This window comes from Rhinichthys klamathensis, unplaced genomic scaffold, assembly GCF_029890125.1.
Source record: "Rhinichthys klamathensis goyatoka isolate OS25496 unplaced genomic scaffold, OSU_Roscu_1.1 h1tg000181l_1, whole genome shotgun sequence".
NCBI classification, from domain to species: Eukaryota; Metazoa; Chordata; class Actinopteri; order Cypriniformes; family Leuciscidae; genus Rhinichthys; species Rhinichthys klamathensis.
This window is the reverse complement of record NW_026606709.1, coordinates 5,981,121-6,006,356: the sequence shown is the minus strand read 5'-3', so window position 1 is coordinate 6,006,356 and position 25,236 is coordinate 5,981,121. Positions and strand designations below refer to the sequence as shown.

Genomic DNA, 25,236 nt, shown 5'->3' with positions numbered 1-25,236 from the left:
ACCCCATAGTGGATTCTAAGTGATCAAGGGCTTAGCACGTTCCAATTCAGCCTATTGCAAAGTGTAACGAGGTTCGTTGTTGTGGGAAGAAGGAGGCGTTAACCGGCGAACAATCAAAGACTTTAATAATAAAATAAATCAACAACAAAATGAAAGTATAAGCCAGCAGCCCCTCACGGATGACTGCTGGCCACACAAAACAGAAACAAAACATCACATAAGATCAGGCCTGTTGCTCTCTTACTCTTCACTGTCGTCGCTCCTCCTTTTATGCTTCCGCTCCTCCGTGAGAGATACGAGACCGGTGTGTCTCACAGGTGTCACTCATCAGCAATCACGCCACCGGCCTCGCGCCGCTCTCTCACGTCCCTCGGCCTCGTCCTGCTCGCCACACAAAGGTTCCGCCAGTAGTGGGCACTCATGCAACGTAAGCAATGACGTACATCCGAGTGAACGAGACAGAGGGAAGTTAGCAAGTGAAGGGTAAGACAATTTTGGACTGGAACGCAGCCTAGGGCAAGGGAAATCTCATGAAAAACCAGGAACATGACAATGGGAAAACTTCAAAATAAAAGACATGGACATGAATCAAAACCAAAAAAAGGCATGACAGGTCCCCCCTTCTATGGGCGGCTCCTGACTCTCTAATGGAACACCCACCCTAAAACAAAAACAACACAAAAACTCCAGGAGGGTGGAGGAGCGGAGGTAGTCAAGAGGGAGAGATGGAGGCCCAGGCCCATGAAGAGGACAAGGACCTGGATCATGGCCTTGATCGTGGAGCAGTGGCGGGCCTGGACTGTGGAGGAGTGGCTGAGGCCAAGGACTGTGGAACATCGACCGTGGAGCAGTGGTGGAGCAAAGACGGGCCTGGACCCGTAGACCACCAAGGCAGAACAGAAGGCCACCAAGGCAGAGCTGATGAGACCAGGGCAGAGCCGGCGGAGCTGGAGACCAGAGACTTTGTAGGCAGCGTTTGCGCACAAAGGTACCTCAGGAAACGGATTTTGGACAAACTTCTGAGGCAGCGTAATGGTTATGCAAATAGAGCGAGCTTTGATGATAAGTAAGTAAATATTTAGTTACTTCAATAGTAATTTCTCACTAGAAATTACATCAGAAGTGTAAAACGATGAACACACTTTACTAACGAGATGATGAGTTGATCAGGTGTGTTTGATTAGGCAGACATCTAAACTGTTGCTGCGTCCCAATTCGCCTACTTATACTACGCCCTAAAAGTATGTACTCTTTTTGTGAAGAAAAAGTACATACTTTTGAGTGTGTAGCAAAAGAGTAGGCAATCTTTGGGACATACTACTTCGTCATCTTTAACGGACAGATCTGTCGCTGCCCTGTCAATCATCTCGTCACAGTTAAAATCCTCCATTCAATCTAATATAACTTCTTACCATTTCGGAGAGAATTGTTGTCGCACGTTCATCTGCCAGTCATGGGTCTTTCATGCGGAGACTCCCCTCATGTGTTTGGAATTTGAATATAATAATGCATTTAAAAGTTAATGGCTAAACGTATCTTTGCAAAAGTTCACAATGCTGCTGCAGATGCAATATAATGTGGACAACATTGAATAAATACATTTTCGTCAGGTTAGATACTGATAATTAATCACTCAAACCCCTTTATCTAAACCTCTCTACACAACCGCCGGACTCGTGCGTCCTCCATGTCTGTAGTTTTTGAACACTTTTCATTCGTGTTTGTAGTTCTAACCGAATCCTCGTCCAACGCGCGATGGGTTGTGGGCAATATCAGCCGTTAGAGTGCGCATCGATCTGCACTTCGGATTCTGACCGGATATAGTAGACCATCCGGGTCTCTTTGGGACACTCATTTCAACATACTACGATTTGGGACGTACTAATTCTATTTTCGAATACTATTTAGGACGGATAGTATGCGAATTGGGACGCAGCATGTGTGTTGGGAACCACTGGTCTAATGAACAGTGTCAATGCATCAGAAATACACAGTTCTTCAAGAAACCTCCAGTTAACTGACTTCACACTTCACACACACCTCCTGAATTTCTCATCATGGTCTGGATAATTTTAGATCTGTGATCGCAGAGGCCAGGAAAGATATGTGACTTCATCTTGATGTCCACGAATTCACTCTCCTTTTCATCCTGCAGTGTATAGGGAGATCAAGGAATATCATGAAGAAAGAGAGTTTCCATCAAAGTGTGGTTGTACAGTAGCATTAATTATTCATATGAATTGGATGTTATGTAACCATGGAGAGCATTAGTGACTTCTCAGAATTTTGTCTTATTTAGAACAGATCTTCAACCATTAACAGTTTACAAGATTAACAGTTCCTTCTCACGTTCTCAATTTCTCAAAATATAAACACTTGCAGATATAGAAGAGTAACATTTTGAGGGATTGCAGGCTTTGTTTTACTTTGCAGGTGCCTTGCATTTTGTACACATTGTGCTTTTATTTTGAAGTCCTTGCAACATGTTCTTATTTTGTATTTGTAAGTGTTTCCTGGTAAGTGCCATTAAGTCACAACTTCGTTGTGTTTGTATAACCCTCGTTTTTTCTGTCCTTTGTCTGTAATGTTTGGTATGTTCAAGTTTGTTGAGAAATTTTCTGCATTGTCTTGCTTGATCGATTATCAGTGTCTTGAGCAAAGAAATGAGCAATCTATTACGTTTAAAAAATCAGGGAGGGCCACACAAACTTCAAAAGCACAATATTTACAAAACCATAATGAAAAACAGTTTTTCTCTAAAACCATATTTGAGGTAAACTATACACCTTTATGTCTTAAGTGTCATGTGTTTGTTCTGAAGGACAGGGTTTTTGAGCTTTCACAAGGTTATTCATCTTGAGTAGCCTATACTTGCTTGCAATGTGCTAACTGACTATTTAGTCGTTTATAACTGCTTCATGCTATTTTTAAAATGTGCATATTAAAAGCACCTGTTATGAGATCGCATTTACATTTCAATTTAATATGACTCACATGAAGCTGCCTTCGTGACTGATTTTGTTACTTCATAAAGATTTTCCCATCACATTTTCTGACCCCTCTAGGTATGTATATTGCAGTTGAAATATTTAATATGAGTGTTTGTGTTTGCAGGATAAAAGAATGGGTCGATCAACTGCAGCAGGAGCTGGTTGCTCTAGCAGACACAGCCAGCGCTGGGAATAATCTAAAACAGGTTAGAGGTCACACACACACACACACACACACACCCCTGTACATATTGATGTATGTGTACTTTGATGTGTATTTACCCAAACAAATTATGAGTGAGAGTTGAGCCTCAATAAAAGCCTGCTTAATTATCAAAACAATCATTACCGGTAAACCTTCATCTCATTACTTCACTACGAGAGTCTCTAATGAGTGCCCTTTTCTCTCCGTTATGGCAGATCTTTATGGATAATCAGAATTTATTCACTGTGGAAACAAATAATGCAGCACAGCTTGTGGAATCAGCGGCTCGGAATATAGAAAGTTTTTTGAAGAAGCGAGCCGCAGCTCTAGAGGTAAGACAATCCTGTTTTCACAAGTTCACACGTACATGAAATCAGATGTAGTAATTTATGCGTATTTGGCGTGCTGTCCGGGAGAGGGCTCCGAGCTCGCAATTTGGTCCGAACCCAGAGTACTCCCCCCCCCTTTACTGGGATAGAAACCAGCCGAGAGTGAGGTGACGGGGTGGTGGAGGGATGCTGTGAAACTGTCATGGGACAGAGGTGAGGGAAGGCTATATTTATTCCGGCTTCCTCTCGTGCTGATTGGCTGACTACCTGAACGTGCTCCTCCCGAACTTTGTTTCATAAAACTTAATTTAAAGTCAGCATGAAACGGAAACTGTCTTTTCTTTCCTATTGTGACTTATATGGGAGTGAAATGGCTTCTCGAACAAGGAAAAAATATAGGGCAGAACTTAATGTTGTCCTTTGGGAATTGATTGGATCGTTGTGGTTTGCCATTGTTGTAATCTCATATAAGTGACAGGTTGTCCAGCCAGTAAACATGTCATCAGAGAAGAGAAGAGGTCACTGCAAGAGGGAGGGGAAGTTATTTTGAATAAAGATTACAAACATTAATTGAAAATAATAATAATGTGCATGGATAAATCATTTATAATAAATCTGGTATTATTCCATAAAATGCACAAAGAATTGTCAATTTAGATTTCATAGTGACTTTAGACACACACACACACACACACGCACACACACATACATATTTACGTAATATAAGAATTAAATGTTTAAGTATATATATATATATATATATATACACACTCACCTAAAGGATTATTAGGAACACCATACTAATACTGTGTTTGACCCCCTTTCGCCTTCAGAACTGCCTTAATTCTACGTGGCATTGATTCAACAAGGTGCTGAAAGCATTCTTTAGAAATGTTGGCCCATATTTATAGGATAGCATCTTGCAGTTGATGGAGATTTGTGGGATGCACATCCAGGGCACGAAGCTCCCGTTCCACCACATCCCAAAGATGCTCTATTGGGTTGAGATCTGGTGACTGTGGGGGCCATTTTAGTACAGTGAACTCATTGTCATGTTCAAGAAACCAATTTGAAATGATTCGAGCTTTGTGACATGGTGCATTATCCTGCTGGAAGTAGCCATCAGAGGTAGGGGTGTGACGGTTATTATATAACCGTGAGACCGACGGTTATAGTTGAACACCGTCATTAGAACTCTATAACCGCCAAAACCGTGCTATTAAAATATTTTTTACAAACATTTTTTATCATAGAGAATGTTTAAATACTAATATCAGCTTAAGAGGGAAACGGAGGCTGCTACTGCTGGAGATGATTCGGGAGAGGTCTGTGCACCTTTACCGATCAGAGCGCGCGCTGACATGGAGTAAAGCCTTGTTTATACTCGACGCGTCCGCACGAGCGCGAAGGTGCGCGCGGCAAAAATGACGCGTTCGGTGCGCAAGACCAGCAAGACCCCATTTGGCTTGGCTGCGTGCACGGCTTTTTTTGTAACAGCGCGCGCGGCGCCGCGTCCGAGGATGACTGACTTCAAGCCGAATCTGCCCGAGCATGCACGTCTCACTGCACCGGCACGCAGTTTGCGCGTCTAAATTGCAAAGTTCATTCCAAGGTTTTTTCGTTAAGGTTTGGTTTACTGTGTGTGATTTATTTAAAACAAAGCACGTTCATTGCAACGTTTGTTTGTTTTGTTTGTTAAGGATTTGTTTACTGTGTGATCCATTTAATGGAAAGTACATTCACTTCTAGTTGTCTTGCTGTTCATGTTAAATAAACGGCAGTAGCTAATCAGTGTCTGCTTGTTTATTCAAACTAAGTTGTCCTATAACAGACGAACAGTTGTCCCCCCCATGGACATGGTCAGAAACAATGCTCAGGTAGGCCGTGGCATTTAAACGATGGCCAATTGGCACTAAGGGGCCTAAAGTGTGCCAAGAAAACATCCCCCACACCATTACACCACCGCCACCAGCCTGCACAGTGGTAACAAGGCATGATGGATCCATGTTCTCATTCTGTTTACGCTAAATTCTGACTCTACCATCTGAATGTCTCAACAGAAATCGAGACTCATCAGACCAGGCAACATTTTTCCAGTCTTCAACTGTCCAATTTTGGTGAGCTCTTGCAAATTGTAGCCTCTTTTTCCTATTTGTAGTGGAGATGAGTGGTACCCGGTGGGGTCTTCTGCTGTTGTAGCCCATCCGCCTCAAGGTTGTGCGTGTTGTGGCTTCACAAATGTTTTGCTGCATACCTCGGTTGTTACGAGTGGTTATTTCAGTCAAAGTTGCTCTTCTATCAGCTTGAATCAGTCGGCCCATTCTCCTCTGACCTCTAGCATCAACAAGGCATTTTCGCCTACAGGACTGCCGCATACTGGATGTTTTTCCCTTTTCACACCATTCTTTGTAAACCCTAGAAATGGTTGTGCGTGAAAATCCCAGTAACTGAACAGATTGTGAAATACTCAGACCGGCCCGTCTGGCACCAACAACCGTGCCATGCTCAAAATTGCTTAAATCACCTTTCTTTCCCATTCTGACATTCAGTTTGGAGTTCAGGAGATTGTCTTGACCAGGACCACACCCCTAAATGCATTGAAGCAACTGCCATGGGATTGGTTGATTAGATAATTGCATTAATGCGAAATTGAACAGGTGTTCCTAATAATTCTTTAGGTGAGTATATATATATATGCATGCACATACTTATGTAATATGAGTATAAATATAATATATATATATATACACATTTTTTATGGAAACAAAAATTTATGTTAGATGTGATTAATCGATTTGAAAGCTCTAATATAAATAAATATATATATATAATTAAAACAGTAATAATAGCTCATATAACATATGTGCATGCATATATATATATATATATACAGGTCCTTCTAAAAAAATTAGCATATTGTGATAAAGTTCATTATTTTCCATAATGTAATGATAAAAATTTAACTTTCATATATTTTAGATTCATTGAACACCAACTGAAAAATTTCAGGTCTTTTATTGTTTTAATACTGATGATTTTGGCATACAGCTCATGAAAACCCAAAATTCCTGTCTCAAAAAATTAGCATATTTCATCCGACCAATAAAAAAAGTGTTTTTAATACAAAAAAAAAAGTCAACCTTCAAATTATTATGTTCAGTTATGCACTCAATAGTCAATACTTGGTCGGGAATGACTTGCAGAAATGACTGCTTCAATGCGGCGTGGCATGGAGGCAATCAGCCTGTGGCACTGCTGAAGTGTTATGGAGGCCCAGGATGCTTCGATAGCGGCCTTAAGCTCATCCAGAGTGTTGGGTCTTGCGTCTCTCAACTTTCTCTTCACAATATCCCACAGATTTTCTATGGGGTTCAGGTCAGGAGAGTTGGCAGGCCAATTGAGCACAGTAATACCATGGTCAGTAAACCATTTACCAGTGGTTTTGGCACTGTGAGCAGGTGCCAGGTCGTGCTGAAAAATGAAATCTTCATCTCCATAAAGCTTTTCAGCAGATGGAAGCATGAAGTGCTCCAAAATCTCCTGATAGCTAGCTGCATTGACCCTGCCCTTGATAAAACACAGTGGACCAACACCAGCAGCTGACATGGCACCCCAGACCATCACTGACTGTGGGTACTTGACACTGGACTTCAGGCATTTTGGCATTTCCTTCTCCCCAGTCTTCCTCCAGACTCTGGCACCTTGATTTCCGAATGACATGCAAAACTGAGCAACAGTCCAGTGCTGCTTCTCTGTAGCCCAGGTCAGGCGCTTCTGCCGCTGTTTCTGGTTCAAAAGTGGCTTGACCTGGAGAATGCGGCACCTGTAGCCCATTTCCTGCACACGCCTGTGCACGGTGGCTCTGGATGTTTCTACTCCAGACTCAGTCCACTGCTTCCGCGGGTCCCCCAAGGTCTGGAATCGGTCCTTCTCCACAATCTTCCTCAGGGTCCGGTCACCTCTTCTCGTTGTGCAGCGTTTTTTGCCACACTTTTTCCTTCCCACAGACTTCCCACTGAGGTGCCTTGATACAGCACTCTGGGAACAGCCTATTTGTTCAGAAATTTCAGAAATTTCTTTCTGTCTTACGCTCTTGCTTAAGGGGGTGTCAATGATGGCCTTCTGGACAGCAGTCAGGTCGGCAGTCTTACCCATGATTGCGGTTTTGAGTAATGAAACAGGCTGGGAGTTTTTAAAAGCCTCAGGAATCTTTTGCAGGTGTTTAGAGTTAATTAGTTGATTCAGATGATTAGGTTAATAGCTCGTTTAGAGACCCTTTTCATGATATGCAAATTTTTTGAGACAGGAATTTTGGGTTTTCATGAGCTGTATGCCAAAATCATCAGTATTAAAACAATAAAAGACCTGAAATATTTCAGTTGGTGTGCAATGAATCTAAAATATATGAAAGTTTAATTTTTATCATTACATTATGAAAAATAATGAACTTTATCACAATATGCTAATTTTTTGAGAAGGACCTGTATACACATATTTATATACACACACACACACACACACACACACACACACACACACACACACACACACACATATATATATATATATATCTTCATTTAAAAATGTGGTTGCTTGTGTAATTTTAGGAAGCTTATTGAGTTGCTTATTTGGGGTTGAACAGATGCCCCATAGACACCAAAATAAAATTGCATCTACCCTCTTGTGTGCTTTTACTGACCTGCATCTGATCTAAGCATCAATGAGTATGTGTGTACTTTCGCTTGTATGTGTGTGCGTGCACACGCCAGCTGGCATAGGAAAGTTGGATGAATGGATTAATGCCAGCGGGTTATAATTGTTATCAGCCTTTAAAAGATTCTGGGTGTCTGAGCCCGCTGCAGATGTGTCGGGCTTTCCCGGTTCACTGATGCCATTCTGCAGACCTGGAGGAGGTTGGCATTGCTGCTGTGTTTGTGTGTGTTTGGTTTGTCTACCCGTGGGCCCATTAGCATGCAGAGGAAGTCTCAGTAGTGGTCAAGGCTGTCTGGCAATTATTGTATTAGTTTGTGTGAATAATGTTGTTGTCTTTGCAGAGAAGCGGGAGAGGGAGAGGGATGTTAGGACTGGTCCTTCTCAGCCCATTACTCAGGTGTTCCCTTGTCTTTTAGTGACAGACAGACAGGCCTTTGGGAGTTTCTTCGCTATTTCACTCACATCTGTCTTAATAACACACTCATGCTCTTGTTTTTATTCCCCTTCTCTCTTGGTCTCTCCAGAACACTTAACATTGACTTAAATGTTTCACTAGAATAGATTTAATATTTTTTGCATCACAATTTGTCACACAATTGTCCTGTGTATACAGCAGTGGCGGCTGGTGGTATTTCAAAGAGGGGAAGCTCATTTTCGGCCTACATCATAAAAATTGTCCATTAATTTATACTTAAATTCTGCCCTACGTTCTTTTTCAAGAAAATGCTCTGTGACCCTGTCGTACCAACTAGGCGTCTTTTCCAGTGACTTGACCAGTGTCCTCTCAATAGCCAGCAGGGGGAAATGTGGGAATTAGGTTAAACTGAAGCCCGGAGTCCAGGCCAGTCCAGGCACAGACCCTCCATTCACCCCCAGAGACGCTGAGCGTCCGTGGGCGGGACGTAATCGCAGCATTAATCTAATGACTGTCTAGTTTCAAAGCACTGAAAAAGACTGTTCAAAGCAGCCCCATTGAAGTCAATGGACGTTAGGCTTCAACTGGGAAATGCACTGTGACGCTACGGGAATCTATGAGAAGGAAATCGAGTCAGCCGACCTGCTATATGTAGCTGATTCTGAACGAACTCGTCTTCAAGATGAACGTGTTCTAACGCATTTTTAGTAAATAAAATGTTAACACAATAGTACATATTTGACCATATATTTTTTGACATTATAGGGGAAGCCGAGCTTTCCTTGCCGTGTTAAAGAAATCCCCACTGGTATACAGACAGGAAGATTAGAGCAGGCAGATGAAGTGATTTCATTTGGGTTCAAATTGGGTTTCATTTGAGGTTTTGCAAGACCATATATGATGCCTTTTCTTAGAAACGCCACAAGGAATCATTTACTAAGCAGCTAATGAGGAGCTGTTTTGATATTGTGCTTACGTTGTGAGAGAAGGCTGTTTGTGTAAACGGTATTGTTTGCTTTTCTTTATATTTTTACTTATTTTTTTTGTGGCATAGGCTAAGTATTAAACTTTGACATGTAACCAGTTTTGTCATCCAGTGCTGTTTGTTCTACGAACATGAATGACACTTTAAATCATACCTTTGCTGAGGAGATAATCTGGCTATCCATTAACATTCAGACTTATGGTTTTCACCATAAGTGAAATTATGGTTTATTATATGAGCAAAAAGAAGAAGCAAAGTGGGATCACATTATGAAATAAATGTTTTTCTCCAAAACACATTGGCCACAATTATTGGCACCCCTGCATTTTTTTATGAGTAAAATATCTCTGAAGTATATTTACATTAATATTTCCATATTTAGCACACCAGGGTGACTAGGAACATATAGTCTAGCTATGACTTCCTCTTTCACAGGAGTATAAATATGTGGAAACACAAAGGCCAAATCCCCTTAATCATCCATCACAATGAGTAAAACAACCAACGAATATAGTTCTGATGTGCAGCAAAAGATTGTTGAGCTTAAAGGAGAACTCCGGCGCAAAATTAACCTTTGGTCTAATTACACATTGTTACCTAGTCAACCGTTATCTGAGATTTGTTTTCATGATTATCGAATGTAAATAGTTTTATCTCTAAAAACAGTTTAGCCTATAAAGCTAGTATAACGCTAGTATATTGGGCATAGTGTAATGACAAATAAAAATCGCTTGTTAATACCACTAACAAGGCTGAAAATAGACCCACACTAACACGGTAGCATAATGAGGGTCCCTACCTTCAAACCGAAGCATTGAGAACTTTGTAAGTGTACAGACAGTTTAATAAGAAGATATTTTAAACATACAGTCAACTTCGCGTATACAGACAGGAGCCATCTTTGAAATACAGCCTTTACCAGTCGATCTACGAACGCCGATCCAAGCCTACTGTTCGCGCTCACCTTATCACAACTTATAGCTCGTTCACATCTCACCAGCGCACTTGGATCGGTGTTCGTAGATCGACTGGTAAAGGCTGTATTTCAAAGATGGCTCCTGTCTGTATACGCGAAGTTGACTGTATGTTTAAAATATCTTCTTATTAAACTGTCTGTACACTTACAAAGTTCTCAATGCTTCGGTTTGAAGGTAGGGACCCTCATTATGCTACCGTGTTATGCTACCATCACCACAATTTGTTTGAGAGGGTTTCAAGAAAAATCCTCCTCGCTCATCCAAAAACAAACACCAGCATATCCAGTTGGGTTTGGTGCAAACAGGGATAAAAAGTACCCCATGCCCATGGTTAAATATACTGCTGGATCTTTAATGTTGTGGGCCTATTTTTTATTTTTTTTGCTGGAGGTCCTGGACATCTTGTTCAGATACATGGTATCATGGATTCTAGAAAATACCAACAGATAAAAAAACAGAACCTGATGGCTTCTGCTAGAAATCTTATAATGGGCCGAGGTTGGATCTTCCATCAGGACAACAATCCAAAACAAACATCAAAATCAACACAAAAATGTATTACTGAGCATAAAATGAAGCTTCTGCCATGACCGTCCCAGTTCCCTAAACTGAACCCTATAGAAAATGAGTGGGGTGAACTGAAGAGAAGAAGCACTAACATGGAGCTGGGAATCTGAAGGATTTGGAGAGATTCTGTATGAAGGAATGGTCTCTGGTCTCTTGTCAGGTATGGAGAAAACTTCTCAGGTTACGTCTGTAACCTTTGTAAGACTGTAACCCTACCTACGCTAGGGGAACGCATCAGCGTGACTGATGACTGAAACACTGTATAATCACTACAATCGTATTGGCCGGTGTCAGCCATGATGTCATCTTCTAGCGTGACGAGGAAGTATAAAAGGGGCGCCTAGAGAACATGTCATCCACTTCTTCGTCTGAAGGGACTGTGAAAGCAGGCCGGAGGCATGGCGACGAGACGCAGTGTCTCGTTCCCTGTTCTCAGGGAACAAAGGTTACAGTCGTAACCTGAGATGTTCCCTTTCGAAAGGGAACTTGCACTGCGTCAGAACGCCAGGGGAACGATCTACCCATGCTGCCATGCTGAGGGGATGCTTTGCTAATTATCGCTGTTTACAAGCACAAACACATTTAACTCAGAGTTAAAACCCCTTACTGCTTACACGTCAGGCTGTCAGTAGCACTACTCCCTACGGCCACTGCCCGAGATTCATGCTAAGCATGGATACCACAGCCCGACTTTAGAGGGGGCTGTGGGCCCTATGGGCCCTAGCCTGCTACTTTCGGGGGGACCAGTGTCAACCCCCTTGCCATGGAGGCTATCATGCTTATCGCTGAAGCCAACAACCTGTTTGGTTTTTTCTTTTTCTTTTCACTACTCAACCACAGTCTCTAGCCAGAGATGATAGCTCCTTTGCAGTGCTATGGAAAGCGGAGGCCTCAGCAGGATGACTCTAAGAGCAGAGGAGGCCTGGCACACTTACACCAATGTGGTCTCTAGAGCTTTTTCTCATAGTGTGAAAAAATGTATAGTGCAGAGTAGTGTTGCTTTCGTCAACGAAAATTATGACTAAATATCGTCGTCAACGAACCTTTATCACGTGACGAAAACGAGACGAGACGCAACGTAAATGCTGGTCATGTGACGATGACTATAATTAAATGTATAATGCAATATTGTTGACGAATAAAAACGAGACTAAAATGTCTCTTCATTTTCGTTGACCAAAACGAGACGAAATGTTATTCAACGTTATTTCGTCTCGTTAACTTGCATTATTATTATGCAGCATTTCTGTTTCCTGTGTCACTTCCACTTCAGGGGCTGCATCAGATCGCACTGCGCAGACGCAGGCGACTTCACATCCTCAAGCCCCACTCGCGGCATTATTTAGAAGATGCAGCTGCGTGAGTTACGGCTGTTTCACCCATACTCCGTGTGTAGTGCTTATGCGGTGCATGTCGCGGTGTGTATGCAGGAGCAGCACGAGCTATTGTGCTTTCACATGTGCTCCGTTTGCAGTGCGAATGAACGGCTGTACCACAATCACAACATTTATTCTCTATTTTTTATTTCAAATCAATATTTTTAGCCTACATCCATTATGTCGCGTTGTTGAGGTACTGTGTAGATCTCTGCTCTGCTGTTATGCATGCACTGCTCCTTGCCGGACCGCATCCGCGTGCGTGTGAGCGCTCTAACCATAGGCTCTACATGGGTGCGGGAAAAAAATACGCACCACATACGCACTGCAAACGGAGTATGTGTGAAACATGCGTTAGCATAAACGACAACAAACAAAGTTAAGTCTGACACAGAGAAAGGGATTCGTCTTTGGGAGAAAAAGAAGAAATGACATTTGGAAAAACTTTCATTTCATCATGTGTGTAGGCTACTTCTAACATGTTTGGTTGGTAAAATAAATATGTTGTAAATTCAAATCAGAGCGTCTTCCGTGTCTGGAATGGATGTATTCTTGAGTCTATAAGGTAGGCCTAACAATAATATAATAAGATAACTGTAAGAAGATAAGATTGTTTGAAATGGGTTTGGCTAAAAGAAAATTTTGGTTTCGCCTATACTACTAGGTACTTATACTATATTGACTGGGTTAAATAGAATAGCATTACTAAAAAGAGACTAAAATACAATTTTCATTGACTAAAACTAGACTATGTCTTTCGTCGACTAAAACTAGACTAAAATGTCATCAGTTTTCGTCGACTAAAACTAGACTAAAATGTCATCAGTTTTCGTCGACTAAAACTAGACTAGACTAAAAAGAGTATGGGCCCTATCTTGCACTCGGCGCAAATGACTTTGTACACTGACGCATGTATCATTCCTATTTTGCACCCACGCAAAGCGGGCTTTTCCCTCCACAGACACACTTCGGTTAACTAAGAAATACACTTGCGCTCCCCGGGGCGGTTCAGCGCAAAAAGGAGGCGTGTTCCGGCGCAAACTTTCCCTCATGCTATTTTGCTGTTCTATGTAACAAATGCGCCACTGACCAGAAAAAAATAGTCTAAAGTCAGTGGCGCGTTGCGCGTTGTTCATTATGCTATTTTAAGGGCGCATGCTTGGCCATAATCAATGTAGCGTGTGCACAACGCGCATAGACTTTGATTCTCTCATCTAAGCAGCAGTTTTCATTTTTGCAAATCATACATTATTACGATAGATAGATGGATGGATGGATGGATGGATGGATGGATGGATGGATGGATGGATGGATGGATGGATGGATGGATGGATGGATGGATGGATGGATGGATGGATGGATGGATGGATGGATGGATGGATGGATGGATAGATAGATAGATAGATAGATAGATAGATAGATAGATAGATAGATAGATAGATAGATAGATAGATAGATAGATAGATAGATAGATAGATAGATAGATAGATAGATAGATAGATAGATAGATAGATAGATAGATAGGCAATTTATTATAAAAGCATACATGTAGCTTACACATTTACCCAAATTATCATACGCCTGTTTAACAGAAGTTAATTTGGGTGGGTTTCTACATCCCCAATGTCACTTCTCTGTATTTTACGGCCCTGACGAGAACGTTGCTCTCCTCAGCTGTGAACCGCTCCTGGCGCGCGCCTGGCAAATCCGCCGTTATAATAGGAATCCGCTTTAGAACAAGCGCACCTGCTCTTAAAGGGAATGTGAGATGACGCTCTGATTGGTTTATTTCACGTTACGCCCAAACCACACCTATGAATAATGAAGCTACTTCAGACCAACCCCTTTTAGATTTGCGCCAGGCGCAAGAGGCTTTTATCCCGCCGGGAAAATAGCAACAGCGCCGGGATCCGCCCACAAAGTTACTTGCGCTTTGCGCTTTGACACTTGCGTTTCAGATCGTTAAAATAGGGCCCTATGAACGTGACTAAAACTAATAAAAACTAAAATGACAGCTTGACACAAAGACTAGACTAAAACTAAAATTAAAACAGGCCGCCAAAAACAACACTAGTGCAGAGCCCAGGGAGTGAAGGGCCTAAGAACAACTCTCCGTTATTGAGAGAGCCCTTTTTATGTACTACTACCTGCAAAGCTGTTTGCATGGAGGCCTCAGCAGGATGACTATTAAAGGAGAGGAGGCCTGACACATGCTAGAGGACAGCTAGCTCACCTATCACAGCGCTCAGGGATCGAGGGGACCTAAACTGCTCTCGTTTAGAGAGAGAGACCACTCCTCCATCTCTTCCTGACAGGCCTCTTGCCTGGATGCCTCAGCAGGATGACTCAAAAAGCAGAGGAGGCCTGCCACATTTACACCAATGTGGTCTCTAGAGATTTTTTCTCATAGTGTGGAAAAATCATAGTGCAGAACTCAGGGAGTAAAGGACCTAAGAACAACTCCCTGTTTATTGAGAGAGCCCTTTCTGTTCTACTACCTGCAAAGCTGTTTGCATGGAGGCCTCAGCAGGATGACTCTCGGAGGAGAGGAGGCCTGACACATGTTAGGGGACAGCCAGCTCACCTATCACAGCTCTCAGGGAGCGAGGGGGCCTAAACTGCTCTTCTTTAGAGAGAGAGACTACTCCTCCATCTCTAACTGACAGACTGCTTGCCTGGAGGCCTCAACAGGATGACTCTAAAGGAAGAGGGGCCTGCCAGACTCAGACCAGAGATCTATTGGGCACCGAAGTTTCCAAAACATCAACACAGAGCTCAGGGAGCGACGGGTCTAAGACCTACTCATGATATGAGGAATAACCCCTTTCTCGCTCTACCTACAAAGCTGTATGCATGGAGGCCTCAGCAGGATGACTCTCGAAGGAGAGGAGGCCTCACACATATAGTTAGGACAGCTAGCGCGACTACCACAGAGCTCAGGGAGCGAGGGGCCTGAAACCCCTCCTCAGAGAGGGAGGGACCATTTATCCAGCTCTACCCGGAAGGCTGTTTGCATGGAGGCCTCAGCAGGATGACTCTCTTAAGGGAGAGGAGGCCTGCCATACCTTTTAAGAATCAGCTAAGCTCTAGCTATGCACAACACAGAGCTGAAGAAGCGAAGGGCCTAAACACAACTCTCTAATTAGAGAGGTCTCTTCCCTATGCAGGGACCAGATTTCTCTGCATGGAACTCTGGAGGATGGAAGCCTCAGCATGACAAACTTCATGAGGGCCTGTTAAAAATTCAACCAGAGGTGAAGTACTCTGCATAACGACCTAGGGGAACCAGGGGAGTACTAGGCTTGCCTGGCGGCTATCGTGAAACGGAGCACTCTATAGAAATACCCTGCTAACTAGGGGAGTGCTATCTATGTTTCTTGTAAAAACAACCTCATGGAGGCTCTAGTGGGGCCTTACCATATGACGCCATCCTAAAGGGAGGTTATCTGACCACCGGCTCGAATTTAGAGACATATAGCTCCTCCACAGGGCTATGGGGAGCAGAGGCCTCAGCAGGAAGACTCTAAAGAAGAGGCCTGCCATATTCACACCTAAGTGGTCTTAATCTAGGTTTCTATTTGTGAGAAAAACAACTATGTTAGATATATCCAACTAATCTACCTCTACCTGCAGCAGGGCCGGGCTGCCTGCATGGGGCTCTAAGTCCGAAGGCCTCAGCCTGGGGTTAGAACCTGACCCTGGTCCAGGTCCCTCAGCAGATCAGCCTGGTACACCTGCAACACCGACATTGTGTGCAGCGCAGCACCAGCCTGACCTGCCGCCGCGTATGCCCTGGCATTTAGACGAGACGTGGTCTTAAGTGGTCTAGATGGCAAGGTTGGAGCTCTTCGTGTCGATGTCTCCCCTTGCGAGAGATAACTCGCAAACGTCTCCTCAACGGGAGGCATCGACACATTCCCATGCTCTCACATTTCCTTCCACATTCTAGTTACTAGAATGCTGGAAGCGGTGAATGCGAGCAGTGTACTGGTTCTTCCATGCCTTCATAACCTCCGCGTGGAGGTCGGGAAATAATGGAAAGCTCACTGGGGCTGGTGGGGTGTGGCCAGAGAAAAAGGACTCATCAAGCCTTCCACGAGCGGCGTCCCTTCTGACGCGCCGCCATGGCAACTCAAGGCTAGCGGTGGCGCGCTCCATCACCTCCACCAGCTCCGCATCCCTGCCCAGCAGCTCGTTCTCGTCAGCCGCCGACGAGTGTGAGAGATTCATCCCTCTCTCAAACTCGTCGGCGAGCTCCCTCTGAGACCTCCACGATTTAAGTCGCCTCTCGGCCTCAGTGCGAACAGGACCCGAACCGTGGGGCAAAGATGACTGTCCCTCTTCCCTCGAGAAGAGAGACAGACGAGAGCGGAGCGCTCTCATTGAGAAACGCTCACAGTTTGCGCACTCCACCCCCTTCACCCAGACAAAGCACAATTAGGTTGTGAGTGTCACCAGGTGTAAGAATCCTCTCACACGGGTCGGCACACTTCCTAAAGCGCTTGTTTCCTTCGTTTTGCAACTCACAGTGTCAGAGAAACAGTCCCTGAAGACGAAAAGAGGATGACATGTTCTCTAGGCGCCCCTTTTATACTTCCTGGTCGCGCGAGAGGATGACGTCATGGCTGACGCCGGCCAATACGATTGTAGTGATTATATGGTGTTTCAGTCATCAGTCACACTGAGGCGTTCCCCTAGCGTTCTGATGCAGTGCAAGTTCCCTTTCGAAAGGGAACTCAGGGCTGTTAGCTTGGCAAAAGGAGGTTGCAAAAAGTATTTAATAAAAGGGTGCCAATAATTATGGCCAATGTGTTTTTGAGAAAAACATTTATTTCAAAATGTGAGTTTTTCCCCACTTTTACTTTAATGAAAAGTTATATTTTTGTGATTTTTTTTTTATAAAAGATCAAAAGGATAAACAATGCAGATTAATTTTTACAGCCATCATTGATCATATTTACCAAGGGTGACTGGTAAATAAACACACAACAAACATGACAGCGGTAAGAAAGCAGCAAGAAAGCATTTTATCGTAGCAATGTGGATTTGTTTGCACAAACACTGCAATTCACTGGCATCATGTCAACAGATGAGGTAATTAAAATGACATTGTTATGATAGTTTAATTATTATAAAGTATATGTTAAGCTATAGCCTATACAACGGTCTATGTGAGATTATAGTTTTAATTAGTCCCTTTTTTTTGCATGACACTTTGACATTACAGTACAAAATGGCTCTTTCGGCATTAACCTGAACCTTGTACAAGCATTCATTTCATGTGTCTTTAAATGGAAGCTCTTGGGAGAGTGCGTAAATGTCACATCCTTTTGATTTTCCAGGCAAAAACGTCCTTCACATAATATTCAGTCCACACTAATAGACAAACTAGATCCTAGGAAGTCGGGGATCGTCTCTTTTTTTTAAGTTTCATTACAAGCTGTTTACATATTGGCAATAAAAAGTAATTAATACATTAAAATTCGTACATTTAGCCCCTTTAAACTTGTTTCACTTTGTTGCCAAAGTAACATTTCTAATTTTCTATAGTGTAGGGTTTTCATCAAATATTTATATTTTATATTATTTCAGCTTTATTTGAAAAATGTGGGGGGAAAAATTCTTTGGAAAATGTAAGAATCTAGTTGTTATGATTTTTGCATTGGATCTTGAACTGCTTAAAACCATTTGATGCTTTTTTAATTTAATTCGAGCCTCAAGTCTGCTATTTAAACAAGTAATAATAATTATTTAATGTTACTTAGAGTGCAATTAATTTATGAAAATCTCCCACTGACTGTAGAATGTTAACTAAAATCTAACTGACAGTGATGACTTCATTGTATTTTGTATACTGAATTGTGATTAGTCTTTTGCATTCATTTGAATACTGAATTATAATGTGGTCTTTTTTTGCATCTGTTTAACCTTCTACTCGCCTTTACGCTGCAAATATGCTGGCAGGCTGTGTTGATTCTTATGCACAGCTGACAAGATTCTGAGCTCTGATTTGGCTTTTCATTAACATAACTAAAGCTTAAAATCTAATCTTAGCTAAAACTATAACACCATTCTTTTGCTGCTTCACAGCCACTGCTATTTCTTCAAGGAAATGCAAATCTTTTTTTTTAACATTCCTTTTGCATTAGTTTCTACTGATTGAAGAAAATTTTAATCGTAGTCACAGCTTCCCCTTTGAGCTCCTGTCTGCTGACTGAATAAAGGACTGGTTTAGCATCAGTCTCTCTCTCTTTTTCTTCACTGCACCATTCTGAAAACACAGACACAAACCCACAGCCTTCTCAGCTCCAACCTCTATGATCTGCTTTGACAACCTCTATGATCTGCTTTGATAATGCAGATGAAACACAGCTTGGCTTGGCTCAAGCTTGGCAATGGATGTTTACTGTATGTTTCACATGTGGTCTGTCTTTTCCTGATTATGGTATGTTTTATAATAATCACAGGTCAACAGCCACTAGAGTTAGCTGTGGAGCATGTAAATAAGCAGCAACCTCTCACATGTTTGTGTGTGTGTATATGTGTAATATTTCACTGTATACCAGTAGGATAGGGAGCTTATCCTGCATTGTCCGTGGATAGGTGGAAATCATATCAGCTTTCATTAATATCTGTATGTATGCTAAAGGGACTTGTCATTTTGAAATGCTTTTGTGTGTGTGTGTTGTTGATTAGAATGAGAACCTGTGGATGTGTAGATGGCACATGCAAACACACAAGCATAATACACTCGGGTCTTTTACACGACACCGTTTTCAACTAAAAACGGAAAAATGCTTATGCGTTTTGGCCCTTCATTTACACGACTACGCCATCTTGGCGTCCTAAAATGGAAAGTGCACATAATAGAAAATGAGACCGTTATCGTCTCCGTGTAAAAAAGTGAATTTGTGAAAACGGTGACAAATTTGTGAAAACGCACCCTTCTAGTTTCAATATCTAATTTAAATCTGGAAATAAAGTTTTAAGATTTCAAAGAATGTAAATTGAAATAATAATTTGACCTATTATTTTACTGACAATATAATTACCAATAAAATAAGATTATGGACGAAAAAAAACCATTGTATTTTTTAAATTAAATTTATTAATAATAATAATAACAATTATTATTATTATTACATTTTTTTTTGACCCATTGTATTGCTGATAATTACAATTATAATTATATAATGAAAAAAACATTGTATTGAATTTAGAATTCTTATATAAATAATTTTAAATAATTCTGAAATAATTATAAATCTAATTGACCCATTGTATTGCTGATAATATAACTACTGATAATATAACTACTAATCTTAAAAAAACCTTGTATTAAATTGAATTTAGAAAAATTTTAAATGAAATATTATAATAACAACAACAGTGATAGTTGTTGTTGTTGTTAACATTTTGAATTATTCATTTATATAAAATATGTATAATAATAATAATCATTTCATTAAAAATAAATTAATCATAAATAAAAAAATATATGATCAGCTATTTTTTTCAGTTTTTGACTGATTATTTTGCTCATAATTTTTTTGTGAATAAAAGAATACTATGAAAAAATAAACATTGTATTAAATTAGAAAAATAGAAAGTTAGGGTTAACATTTTCAATAGTGGTTTCAAATATTTGGAACTCAAATAAAAGGCTATTAATTTCAGCTGTGAATATAATATTTGTATGCGTATGCATGGGTTAAGTTGATTGATCCAGTGGCCTGGTTGTCTGTGACAAGTCTGGTCTCAACCCTGCATTTGATCCTGTCTGTTTCAACATGCATTATTAAACAGCCCTCTCCTCCCTTGATCAGCACCGTATCTGATATAACCGGCCTCCAGCCGGCCACACTCATCCTGGGGCATGTTGGTGCTCAGCAGGTAACACTCTTAAGTAGCCGTACTGAGCCACATGCTCTGTGTCACCCGCTGGGCACAGGAAGAGTCCTCTCCACCTTCTGTACATCCAATAAGTCAAGTCCCATGACTTCAAATTATTTCGGAAACATTGCAGAGACCAGACGTCGCATCATGTTACTGTTTGCCGCTCGCGCCCACAGTCCAACATTTCCCAGTTAGTGAAATGTTTACCGCCTAATTAAAAGGCATTTCTTCCATCTGTGCGATGAAGTTTTGTTGTTTAATTAGCTTTTCTACACTGTGCATATTGGCCTGTTCAGTCCAGCTAAGTAAATAGTGAAATGTGTACTGCCTAATTGACTTACATTTCCTCAATCTGTGGTGGGGGTGTTCAGATTTTCACAGTTCTGTCCATATTTTCCTGTTAAGGAATCACAGAGGAGACAATGTTGAATATCATACTGAGACCAAGCAGAATTGCTGCGGAAATTATTGCTTCTAGGCATGGCACTCCAGTAAATATGCATTTTGTCAGGCAGGGAACTTGTAATTTTTCACATAATTGTTATCTACAGAAAATCATGGTGAATAATTCACCTCCTTCATGTTCGTATTAATAATAGATGCAAGGTGTTTGCTTGAGAATAGCTATATCGTTCTTATCCCTGTGCACTAGGAAAGGTTGCTTTATGAGAGGGAGATGGATTGCTACATCAGATAATTTCAGCTCATAAAATCTATCAGTGTTTAGCAAAGTGTGATTTGAAGTTTGAATCCACTGTGTTACTAGCAAATGGGGTATTATCTCCCAGGATGTTTTATGAAGGGCTCTGAGTTTTTATGTTGTAAGAATTTGTTTCAGGCCTGTGTATGAGCTTGTATGTGGATGAATGAATCTCTTAAAAAAACGTGTAGGCTATTTCACCCCGAATTCAAAAGAATGCACCCCCCACACCCCCACACCCTCCCATCACTACTCTTACCAGTATACTCACCTGTCTAGACTATCCCAGGAAGTGTGAGCTCTCCATGTGTCCACAATCTCCACCCAGCAAGCAATTTGGAGTTTAAAAGACGTCTAACAGGGCCAAAAACAACCCTGACGTCTAGGCTAAAACCAGGCAAAATTTGGGCTGTCAGTGAAAACTTAATAGACGTCTAACCATCGCCCAAGAATAGTCTAGTCATCAATTAGATAACATGTCAAAGAAATGAAACCCAACACCTTATAATCACTGTTAACTTTGCTTACATGATGGAATATCATACATTTCGCAAGTTATTTTGGCAAAAACGACATGTAACCAAATTCAAGGTTATTTTGGCTAGAAGTGAGTTACTCATAGCCAGACTATTTCGGGTCTATAGTTAGCCTAGACTGTGAAATGATGGCTATTGCTTGCTGGGCACCTGCAACACAGTAAAGACTTCTAACATCATCTGGTCATTCTCCCCAACCTGCTATATTCCTGTTTAGCTGCAATAAACCTGTATTGTCATATTGCTGTCTCCAAGCCTGTTATTTTTTTAAAGTAATGGTTCAGATTACTCACGGTTAAGTTTTAGGGTCTCTGTTTCGGTACGGTTTCGGTATGTGCTTTGTTCATGGAAAAAAGGATGACTTTCAAATAAAAATAAAGAAAATGAGAACAAATAATCAAACTACGAGCAACAGCACAAATAAATATTAAAGATACAAATAAAATAAACAGTACTTTTTTGGTTATTTAGGCATCTAACAGTAGTTTTCAGGAACAGAAATTGAATATAAAATAACATTGCATATAATATTCACTGTATAAATTAAATAAATATTAGAACCCTTTAGAACCTGAAGCTAAAATAGGTGTTTTTCACATATTTTGATTTTTTGACTGTACAATTCTAAAACAATGTGCTATCTTCATGTGCAAGGTGTCATATTTTTCAGAAAAAGATTAGCTTTCAATAAATTACAGTTATTGACCATTATTGTGTGTGGTGAGTTTGTAAATAGAATTTAAATAGATAAAAAAAAACAAAAAACGAGAATACATTTTCTGATTTTTATTTAGAAAAAACCCCAGAAAAATCACGAACGAAAGAAACTAACACTTTAAAGTTGAAAAATGAAGTATAATACATCTATACAAGTCTTTTTTGTGACATTGGGTTGCACAGTTTTCATTTAGGACACTTTCTTTCATACACGCACACATACAAATTCGTCCATTCATAGGCACGCACACACATACACATGCACACACCACATGTAAAGATACGTGAAAGAGTAACGGCCATCCGCCTCCCAAGTTTCATTAAATATCATCCCAATCTCCTCTTCTGCTGTCTACCACTTCTTTCGCCATGTATTTGTTAGTTTCTTTTATTATTTTATGCAATCTAAAACACTCTAACCTGCCGCGCTTCGTATCTCTCTGTTCAAATCCTTCCTTCCGGCTTTGCCAGAAAGCTGCTGTCATTTGCTGATGGAAAGCATGAAATTACTGTAATAAGCCGTATATTGCCGAAAAGGGCATGTTGTCTCCTGTCAGGGGCAATTTGAATGGTTTTGATAGTGCGAACGGTTGAAGAGTTACGGTACAATGAATACAGCTTGCTGATCTGTGTCGGCGACGACACAGCCGGTTCTAAAGGGTTAATCATTATTAAAGTTACAAAAGCTATTCAGTCAAGAGCAGTGAGTGATTTCCTTGTCTTTTGTTGTTTGATTAGCATTAAAAACAGACATGAGGAATATTAGGCTGCTGTCACTTTAAGACATAATGCATGGATCCAAAATACTGATACTGACACACATGCGTTGTCTTTCTTGACTGTTTATGTTCACTTAAAGGTGCAGTACATAAGAATGACTTTTCCCGCCACCTGCTCCTCAGACTAGATGGTGCTCACACGGGTTGCCAATTTGAGCACACGCAACAGGAACGAGCGCAATGGACAAAGAAAATTGGCAAATTGGCAACGTGCAGTATCACAGACCAAAACAATAACAAACATTCCTGCCTGGAAACGCACATTTCAAAGTAAAATAACTGGATGTAGAAGTGTTTTTCAGAGAAACGAGTATGTGAACTTAGCATGTTTCCTCAATATATGCAAACATATTATGGTATTTTGTGCTTTAGTAGAGTGAAAAAGTTACATACAGCACCTTTAAGACATAACCGACTATGTTTGCTAAGATACCTGCCAAGAAGGTTATGTTGACAATTTTGTGAATGTAATTGTGTGGTGAAATATGACCCAGCCTATAACTTAAACTCTGTTCTTGACCCATTTAATCTTGTCAAGATTATTACAGTGCCAGCGGTGGTTTCTAAGTGATGTGGCCTTTGTCCTCCAGCTGTTGTGTTGGTGTTTATTATGTCTTTATTATGTCTGGCTGTGTTATTTCTGTTTGATAATGTGCGCTGTGGTGTGCATGTTCTCAAAAACTGAATTATTAATGTATTTGTGTGTGTGGCTGTTTGTAGGAGCCATGTGAAAAGTAATTAAGAGCTGAATAATTTATATTAAATCACCTTCATGTGTGTATGTGGGAGAGAGTGGCACACGAAGGAGTGAAGAGAGTAATTAGTCATTTAGGGTTGGCTTGGGGCAAAGCTGTTGTCTCTATACATTCTTTCTTTTTTTTCTTTAAGGTCTTCATTTGACACTTGAAATGATTTCTCTGTCCCGAGTGCATATATCCCAGACTGCCTGTTCCATGCTATGTCAGATCATTAAGCACAGCTAAAGTGTAGCCTAATCCTTCTGACAGCGTCTCAAATTGGGATCCTTCACCTCCAGGCGAAATATGTCCTTTTGTACAGACAAATGGCATGAAGTCCACCCCAGAGGAAACTTTTATTGCTCAAAGGTTGCTCTTTCTGTTCAGAAGACTTAAAGCCAGCATAAAATCAAAATTGATGGGTTTTTTTTTACTTTCTTGATATATGTTCCTGGTCTTACTGTGCATATTTCAACAGGATGCAAAAAAAACAAAAAACAAAAAAATGTTTGTGACTTTTGGTTCTGCTCTGAAACAACAATGTTGTTTGACTGACATCTCCTATTGGATAATGTTAACCAATGAACCCATGAAGCTTTAGCATTGGGATACTCCCATGTCAAAAAGGATATTCAATGAAACAACAAAAGTAAGAAAGGACATGACTTGATTTTAACCTTTTGCAATTGAAACATGAGAAGTGTCTTATATTTGCCAAGGCAGCATTTATTTGATAAAAAATGCAAAACTGAAATATTATAATTTAAAATACTGTTTTCTAATATGTATTAAACATGTAATTTATTGCTGTGATGGCAAAGCTGAATTTTCAGCATCATTACTCCAGTCTTCAGTGTTCCATCAGAAATTATTCTAGTATGCTGATTTTCTGCTCAAAGACTTTCATCTTATTATTAGTTGAAACGGTTGTGCTGCTTACTAAAAGTGTGGAAAGTATGAAAGTCTTTTTTACAGGATTCTTTGTTGAACAAAGTTTGAAAAACAGCATTTACTTTAAACAAATCTTTTTGTAAATCAAAATGGACAGAGCGACACCTTTTTTAAATGTATGCGAAATGAATGTTGGTAGCACAATTTCTGGATGTATGGAGAATTTAATGAGAAAAGTTATTTTTCAATATGAATTTTGATTGTAGTCATTTTTTCTGAAAACTCTAGAGATGATGCTGATTCGATTTCCTGTTAATTTAATTGATTTTCTAGTAGAAGATAGTAGTAGTCTTATAGGAGAGCTTAGGATGAGAAAATATCCAACAGACACTGCATTTGTGTGCTCTCCAACATAAATCTGGA

The 25,236-nt window shown here is 40.7% G+C and overlaps 1 protein-coding gene across 3 annotated transcripts in view; it reads left to right on the top strand.

Annotated features, from left to right (window-relative positions):
- Positions 1 to 25,236, top strand: part of LOC130094860 (voltage-dependent calcium channel subunit alpha-2/delta-1) — a 146,224-nt gene that overhangs the window by 9,690 nt on the left and 111,298 nt on the right. For all 3 annotated transcript variants that reach the window (XM_056261391.1, XM_056261390.1, XM_056261392.1), the window contains exons 2-3: positions 3,115 to 3,196; positions 3,411 to 3,527. In XM_056261391.1, coding sequence (XP_056117366.1) covers positions 3,115 to 3,196; positions 3,411 to 3,527 — 199 coding nt within the window. The remainder of the gene's footprint in view (positions 1 to 3,114; positions 3,197 to 3,410; positions 3,528 to 25,236) is intronic.